Source organism: Gossypium hirsutum, chromosome D12 (assembly GCF_007990345.1).
Source record: "Gossypium hirsutum isolate 1008001.06 chromosome D12, Gossypium_hirsutum_v2.1, whole genome shotgun sequence".
Taxonomy (NCBI): domain Eukaryota; kingdom Viridiplantae; phylum Streptophyta; class Magnoliopsida; order Malvales; family Malvaceae; genus Gossypium; species Gossypium hirsutum.
In genome coordinates this window covers 11,244,774-11,253,335 of record NC_053448.1, presented here as the reverse complement: position 1 = coordinate 11,253,335, position 8,562 = coordinate 11,244,774, and the positions used below count along the sequence as shown (strand labels likewise).

Sequence of the window (8,562 nt, the reverse complement as noted above, 5' to 3'; positions counted from 1 at the left end):
TGATTATATAAAATGTTTATGGATAATATGAAACAATTATCTTTTTAAAATTGGATAGAAAAGGAGTGGCGCCATGACTATTGGTAGCAACAGGTTTGTCCCTTTTAAAATTAAAATTAAATAAGAATTTTATATAGATTTTTTAAGTTTATTTTTTAAAATAAAAAGGATTTATTTTTTATTTTTATATTTGGTAAGGATTATTTAAATTTAATTTCAAAAGGATCATATATGTAAATAGATCAAAATATTAAAAAGCTTTTAATTGGGTGTCGCGAGTAGGGTTGGGGCAACTTTTTTTTATTCAACCTAAAAAGGGTAATTGCTTCATTAAATCTCTAAACATTTTATATAATTACATTTTAATCCTATGCCGCCAATGACAACAGTAGCACCGAGGTTCACTTTTCAAAATGGATCATTTTCGTACATGATTTTGCAAGTGGATTATTTAAATTTAATTTCAAAAGAATCATATATGCAAATAGATCAAAATATTAAAAAGCTTTTAATTGGGTGTCGCGAGTAGGGTTGGGGCCACTTTTTTTTATTCAATCTAAAAAGGGTAATTGTTCCATTAAATCCCTAAACATTTTATATAATTACATTTTAATCCTATGCCGCCAATGACAACAGTAGCACCGAGGTTCACTTTTCAAAATGGATCATTTTCGTACATGATTTTACAAGTGGATCATTTTGGTAAATAATTAATTTATTTGAGTTATTATGATAAAAAAAAACCTCCATTCATCTTCTTTTTCTCTTATTATAACAATCAGACACGAATAGACAACCTAATCCAATAAGACGGGTCAGTTTTCTCAAGCTAACGTGCTTATAAAAGTTGTACAAAATGATTCCAGGTACTCAAACTTATTATTAGATTACACTTTTTTCGCAAATTACTGACTCAAAACTTGTAAATTTCGGGCGAGCAACAGGTTTAGTAGGAAGGAAGCGACTAGTTTGGGGGATGGAAGTTTCTCTTCAGTTTCATGGTCATTCAATTAGCCAAATACGCATCGTTGACTAGTCTGCACGACTATTCACTGTTGTGTACCATTACACCCTCACGCTGCAAACTTTATAGCATCTTTTCTTCTACACGATTGTATTACATAAATAAAGGACTTTTCGGTAAATCAAGGTATGAACAAGATCCTTCGAACTATTCCATTCTATCCGCTTTGACATTCTACACTTTAGCTTTTTATATTATTGGGGTTTTCTCCTTAATTTGAAAGTGCCATAGATTTCTTGCCAGGAATCTCTCAATTGTAAGTTTGCTATGAGGTTTTGATTATTTTATCCTGCATACATTAGCTGATTAACATTCTTTTATCATTATCTATATTTATGTTTGATCTTTGATTTCATTATTATCTTTTAAATTCCTCCTCCATTTTCCCTATCATACCGCGAAGAACAAGTTCAGGTCATGTACGTTTATAGGAGAAAACCTTCTAATTCTAGTTCTTTTAATTGATCCAGGTTGTTGTTTAGGGTGTTTATGATGAAAATTTTAGTGGCTGAAGCATCATTAACTTCCCCACACTTGGTTTAGTTTTCTTTTCTTTCTTTTGGAAGCCTTGAACAGATTAGATTTTGAGTACCCAAAGCTCCAAAATTTATTTAGTCTTGTTCTTTCTAGTTTTCTCTTTTTTGTAAGGCAAACCCAAAAAGCATGGCGGATGCAATTGTCAGTGTGTTCTTGGAGAAGCTTTTAAACACTCTTGCAGAGGAAGGCCTCTATGTGACTAAATTCAGGGAACAATTTGAAAAACTACAAACTGAGCTTCAATTGATGCAATGCTTCCTCAAGGACGCAGATAGGTTGAAGAGGAAGAACGATACTATAAACAAGGTCTTGGCCGTTCTGCGAGAGTTGATTTATGAAGCTGAAGATATACTAGCGGATTGCCAACTTCAATCAAGGGATGATGCCTTATTCTCCAATGGCTGCTTAACTTATATCTCTCCACCAGTCCTTCATTTCAAGCATCAAAATGGGAAGCGTATCAATGAAATTATTGGGGAAATTACCCAGATTAAACAGAACATCCAATCACTCCTTGGGGGGGCCCTTTTGTTCCAACCGAATGCCATAAATGGAAAGGACCAAATGACCAGATGGAGCTCTCAAGTGTATGATCACACTATGGTTGTTGGACTAGAAGCTGATACTAAGAAGATTAAAGACTGGTTATTTGAAGCGGCTCGTGAAGGGAAGCAGGAAATACTAGCAATTGGAGTTGTTGGAATGGGTGGATTGGGCAAGACCACAATTGCTCAGAAAGTGTTCAATATTGAAAAAGAAATAGATGATCACTTTGATAGGAGAATGTGGATTTCAGTCTCTCAGACATTTACTGAAGAACAAATCATGAGAAGTATGTTGAGAAATTTAGGTGATGCTAGTGTCGGGGATGATGCAAATGAACTGTTGAAAAAGATAAACCAATATCTCTTAGGCAAGAGGTATTTGATCGTGATGGATGATGTGTGGGGTGAAGATGTTGCGTGGTGGGGACGAATTTCTCAAGGGCTGCCTAAAGGAAACGGTAGTTGCGTCATCATCACAACGAGAAATGAGAGGGTTTCAAGGAAGATGGGAGTGAAGGAGACAAGGATCCATAGACCTAAATTCCTCAACAAAGATTACAGTTGGCTTCTGTTTCAGAAGATAGCCTTTGCTGCAAGTGAAGGTCAGTGTATCTATCCCGATTTAGAAGATGTTGGAAAAGAGATAGTCGACAAGTGTGAGGGTCTTCCCTTGGCTATCAAAGCTGTGGGAGGAATGATGCTTTGTAAAGCATCATACTATCATGAATGGAGGCGAATTGCAGATCATTTTCGAGATGAATTGGCAGAAAATGATGACTCTGTCATGGCTTCATTGCAATTGAGTTATGATGAGCTCCCTCCTTACTTGAAGTCATGCTTCCTTAGTTTCTCTCTTTATCCGGAGGACTGTGTCATAACAAAACAGCAAGTAGTTCATTGGTGGATTGGTGAGGGATTTGTCCCATTGAGAAGTGGCAGATCTTCAACTGATGCTGGTGAAGATTGTTTCTCAGGGTTGATAAATCGATGCTTGATAGAGGTTGTCGACAAGACTTACAATGGAACAATTTTAACTTGCAAAATGCATGATATGGTTCGCGAATTGGTCATTAAAATAGCAAAAGATGACGCATTTTCCGTAACAAATAAGACTAATTGCCGCCACTCTGGGATTACCAACAACATGGACAGAAAACAGCTTACTGCTAATCCAAAGTTAAGGGGATTGGTGTCCACAACCAAAAGTGGTGAAGTCAACAAGATTGAATCAAGTACTGCAAAGAAACTTAGTGAGTTCCGATACTTGAGAGTTCTGGATGTTTCAAAATCAATCTTTGAATTGCCTATTGGTAGCTTGTTATTTCATATCGGTTCACTTCATCATCTAACTTATCTCAGTTTAAGCAACACTCATCCTTTGATTGAACTCCCAGCTTCCTTGGAAAAACTCACCAACCTTCAGATTTTGGACTTGAGTTATTGTCAGAATCTTAGAACTTTGCCTCATAACCTCATTACATTAAGTAAGCTCAAGGTTTTAGATGTCAGTAATTGTGGTTCACTTGAATGCTTGCCGAAAGGTTTGGGGAGGCTTTCAAACCTTGAAGTGTTGTTGGGATTTAGACCTGCAAGATCTAGCCATGGTTGCTGTATCGGAGAATTAAGGAACTTGACACGATTGAGGATACTTGGATTACATCTAACACATGCTGATGAAGTTGAAGAGAATGAGCTTAATGCAATGGTGAACCTACGGGATCTGGAGAATCTGTCAATAAGTTGCTTTGATAGTCATGGGAGTGATCTAACCTCAAAACTTGACAAACTCTATCCGCCACAACAACTCTATGAGTTGTCCCTCAAGTTCTATCCAGGAAAGATGAGTCCTGCTTGGCTCAATCCTATAGCACTTCCTTTGCTCAAGTACCTCTCAATCTCATCTGGAAATCTTGCAAATGTGAATCAAAACTTTTGGGGATACAACAACATTGTTTGGAAGATACAAGGGTTAATGTTGGAATCACTGTCAGATTTGGAATTAGAATGGCCAATGTTGCAAGAAGCGATGCAAAGTTTGAGAATTGTGAATGTTAGTTGGTGTCCAGAATTGGTGTCTTTCCCAATTGATGATGTTGGCTTCAGAGGTGGAGTATGGATCAAGGGATAAGCACAAGCATTAAATCTAGAACTAATATTGACATTCATGTCTACAAATTCAGCCGGGTTTTTTTCTTCTTCTTTTTTATCATGTAATAAAGGGTACTTGATTGGATTTTCAAAATTTCTTTTTGAGGGTGGATTATCAAATTTATAGATTTTAACATGGTTGTATATTCATATCATATAATCCTATCTACAGTCTAAATTGTACCGTGAGAGAACCTTTTAGGGCTTTGGATGGACAGCCCAATGTTTATATTAAGTGGGTTAATACAAACTTTTTTTTTTATATTATGTATGTATCATTTTACTGTCTATATTTTGAATTTGTGATTGATCCTCTCAAAATATTATTTAGTATGGTCTTTAGGTCACTCAGCTTGCAAAGACTCTCAAATCGGTCCATTATTTGTATTTAGAGAATAATTTCATTAAATCGATTTGACATAAAATTACAATTAAGTTAACAAACTTGAATGATGAAGCCTAAAATTAATTAGAAAATCCGAATAAATCTAAAACCAACCCGAGATTAGAGATGTTCATGGGCCGGGCGACCTGGCCCAGCCCGACAGTTCGTCCGAAATATAGGAGGGTTCGGTAAAAATATAGGCACAAAATATGGGTTTGGGAAAAAATGAGGCCCGTTTAGAATACGGGCCAAGCCTCGGGCATCACTTTTTTGACCCGGGCCCGGCCCGAATATAATAAATATTTTTTTTAATTTTTAATTTTAAAATATTTTTTATTTTTTTAAATAATTTTTTGGTGTTTATTAAAAAAATGGGCCAGGCCAGACCGGGCTTAGGCTTAAAATTTTTTTCCCGGGCCAGGCCTAGACAAAATTTTAGGCCCATATTTCGGATCAATCCAGGCCTAGGACAGAAGCCGAAATTTTTTCTGGGCTCGACCCGAACCGTACCCGACCTGGCCCATGAACACCTCTACCCTAGATGCGTGCAGGAAATGAACGCATCAGCATCGAAGCATGGAACTATAAAGGATTGAATTTGGGCCTTGTGGAGCTAATATTAGCCTGCGGGCTACTGGGGCCGAAGTAAGTCCGTCGTGAAACCGGTGCGTTTCATAGGAGATCTTTCTCTTTAAATTTTCAAGATCCCATATTTTTCCTTTAATTTTTCTTTCGTCTTTACCCAAAAAATAGAGATTCCAGCAGGTAAGATTATACCTGGATCTGCTTCCTTCTTTAGAATTTCCATGAAATCCTGAATTTTTCTTTCTTTAAATATTTTATGCATTTGATCCTTTCTGTTTCTTTTTGTTTTAATTTTTCAGAGAAAGAGAAATGGATCCGGATTCAGTTAAATCAACGTTGTCTAATTTAGCATTCGGGAATGTAATGGCAGCAGCTGCTCGTGACTATCAAAAGGTTGTCTTTTTACCTTAATTTTCTCTCTGTTTCTGGTTCTTTTTTATGTGTCGATTTGATCCGACCCGTTTATATCGACCAAGCTTCCATTGAATATTCTGTGATGCTCTGAAATTTTGTTAAAATAGAACTAGATCATTACCCATATCGTCTGTTATTTGCTCCTCCCAAGGGTGATAAGAAGCTGCCCTTCAATGTTAGATATACTATACTAAATGGCATTGTAGATACTTGCCTTTTGGACCTATTTTACTGCTAAGTCATTGAAGTTACTGTAATTTGTTGGCGAACTTGAAGATAATAACTTGTGCGCACTTGTAGATAATAGTCATACAATTTTAAGATTCTGTTTTGGTCTAAAAAGGGGATTTTCAATGATGGATTGGGAACTGTAAATTAATGGTTTTGGTTGTTTTGATGATGCTTTTTTAAATGGCTACCCCAGGTTGACTTGCTGTACAAATGTTATCTCTGATTATTGAAGTTAGCTGGTAACAACATACTTATGCCAAGTGGTATGTGTTTAATGTGAGTGAATTTGTGAATGTCATGGTCTTATAGGAGCTGCTTGCCCAAGAGAAGGCGCAGTCATCTACTGCCAACGAGGAGGTTGACCTTGATGAGCTGATGGATGTAAGTCTTATGAAGCTGTTTGTATTCTGTGATGGAGCATCTTTCATTCATTCTACGTCACTCTGCTTTTGTGTAGGCTCATGAGCTTCTTGTATACAGGATCCTGAGTTGGAAAAATTGCATGCAGATAGGATTGCTGCTCTCAAGGTTAGAAATTTAATGGCAATTCTTAATTCAATGTGATGCAAAATGGCCTACAGATCTGGGTATGATTGTTCTGAACTCCTTAACGGCACTAGGGTTTATTTGAATAGAAAGAAGCCGAGAAGCGAGAAGCCTTAAAGAGGAAAGGGCATGGAGACTACAGGGAGATTACTGAAGGAGATTTCTTGGGTGAAGTCACTGGAAGTGAGAAAGTGGTTTGCCACTTCTACCATAAGGAGTTCTATCGATGCAAGTAAAGTTTTTCTTTTTTTCTTTTTACTTTTCTCTGTCCATCATGTACGCATATACACAGTAAGTGAGATAAAGTTTGGATACACGTACTGTGCATGGTCAATTGTAAATATGAAAGACTTATCAGTATTATGTACGGACATTCAGGATAATGGATAAGCATTTGAAAGCCCTTGCACTAAAGCATATGGATACGAAGTTCATCAAGCTGGATGCTGAGGTGAACATCAACAAGCTTTCTAGATTTCTAAAGCTTGATAGATATTTTTCATATTTCATTCTAGTTGTGGTAATTTTTTCATTGCAAACTTAAGATTCTGAACTTTTGTGGCAGAATGCTCCTTTCTTTGTTACCAAACTTGCAGTCAAAACTTTGCCTTGTGTTATAATTTTCAGGTCAGCCATCATCTCTTAGCTTCTTCTTGTTTTTTTCCTCATGTTTATATGATGAAGAGAAAATGAAAGATTTATGCGTCAAGGCTGTTTAGTTCTGTAATGATTCTCCAAGGAACTTTCTTCTACCTAAGAATTAAACACTAGATATAGAGATGCACACTTGATGTTTTGCCATGGCTTTTTATGCTTCATGGATGTTTAGTCTTTGTGAAAATTTTTGCCATCAAGTGTTAAAAGTTAGAAAACAGTATCTCCCTTTTTATCACATCTGGATAACTTGAACCATTGCAATGTTTTGTCAGAAAAGGGGTTGCTGTAGATAGGCTGGTTGGGTTTCAAGATCTTGGTGCCAAAGATGATTTTGCTATGAGGACACTCGAGGTTGTACTGATAAAGAAAGGTAATGAACTTTTGTCTGGTTCAACATGCAAATTATGGTATTTAGCAGGGATGAAAACCATGTATCATTTTACAGGTATAATTAGTGAGAAGAAAAATGAAGATGATGAGGATGATGTTTATGATGAGAGTAGGCGCAGGACAGTGAGATCTTCCGTGAATCATGACTCCGATTCTGACTGAAAAAGAAAAAGAAATCGCTATCTTCTATCGGATTCCTTGTCTCAAGAGGTTCCATTTGCAGTCCCTTAATTAAATATAGGAACATGTTGGTAAGAGATGCTAAGCACTAATAATTACAATGTATTTTGGTTTGGTGCCAGCTTTTATGGCATGGTTCTGTGAGTTCGAAGTTTGAATTGTATCCAAAAGAGAGGGAAGCTGGAGAGATAGACCATTCGCTATATGATATTTCCCAAGTAGTTGTAATGCTTTTTCGCCATAAAGGTCATTGATTTATGCTTGTGCTATCTGCCTGGTTATGTATCAAGTCTTACCGTTATTTTGACATTCAATTGCTGCTGTAATTTTCAGCTAGTTCTTAGCATTCCATATTTATGAATGATATGCATTGGAGACAGTTTAATCAACTTGCATGTAGCTTATAATTTGCTGTATTATTGCCAGATGAGGTGCAAGGGCAACCATGACTGTAAAATTAGCGCTCTTCAAAATTGCCGGAGGGCATCAACCGAACTTTCCTTTGATCCAAAGAAAATGCATGATTAAATTGTAAATTTTTCTAGTTAAATGATCAGAACTAAAATTTAGCATAATTTGGTGACTAAGATGTAGTTTACCTTAACGCGTAATGAACTGTTTTTGTTTTATTAAGTTCTTATTTTCTTTATAAAAAGAAATCCTGAGATTAGATTTTGGCTCTTGACATGGATTTAAATTTGGGATTACACCAAAGCTGTGGACTTTAACTTAGACATTTTTAGGTCATTTGACTTTAATTGGGTCTTGAAACGGATTAATTTGGGCCTTTTTGGACTAAACTAATATTAGCCCGATTTAATCTTAATTAATTATCTACTTAAAATAAAAACTTTAATTTATTTAAAGATTAATTATTAATTAATTTTTTGGTTAATGTTTACTCTCCTAAGTCTAATTTA

At 36.1% G+C, this 8,562-nt stretch overlaps 2 protein-coding genes across 4 annotated transcripts; both read left to right on the top strand.

The window, feature by feature from the left end:
• Window positions 1-976: 976 nt before the first annotated feature.
• LOC107945829 (disease resistance RPP13-like protein 4) lies at window positions 977-4,390 on the top strand. Of its 2 annotated transcripts, none has more exons than XM_041108461.1 (2): window positions 977-1,280; window positions 1,655-4,390. In XM_041108461.1, exon 2 carries the CDS (start codon window positions 1,688-1,690, stop codon window positions 4,232-4,234), a length of 2,547 nt encoding a protein of 848 aa, XP_040964395.1. In that variant the 5' UTR covers window positions 977-1,280; window positions 1,655-1,687; the 3' UTR covers window positions 4,235-4,390. The 2 variants fall into 2 exon arrangements, with proteins under 2 accessions (XP_040964395.1, XP_016735464.1); XM_016879975.2 differs by having other exon boundaries at window positions 1,495-4,390.
• Window positions 4,391-5,258: 868 nt separating this feature from the next.
• Window positions 5,259-7,956, top strand: LOC107945828 (thioredoxin domain-containing protein PLP3B). Of its 2 annotated transcripts, XM_016879974.2 has the most exons (10): window positions 5,259-5,404; window positions 5,524-5,617; window positions 6,179-6,250; window positions 6,350-6,397; window positions 6,505-6,647; window positions 6,794-6,866; window positions 6,981-7,042; window positions 7,345-7,442; window positions 7,518-7,672; window positions 7,765-7,956. In XM_016879974.2, the coding sequence occupies exons 2-9, from the start codon at window positions 5,534-5,536 to the stop codon at window positions 7,622-7,624; spliced, it is 687 nt and encodes a 228-aa protein (XP_016735463.1). In that variant the 5' UTR covers window positions 5,259-5,404; window positions 5,524-5,533; the 3' UTR covers window positions 7,625-7,672; window positions 7,765-7,956. The 2 variants fall into 2 exon arrangements, with proteins under 2 accessions (XP_016735463.1, XP_016735462.1); XM_016879973.2 differs by having other exon boundaries at window positions 7,518-7,956.
• The last annotated feature ends 606 nt before the right edge of the window (window positions 7,957-8,562 follow it).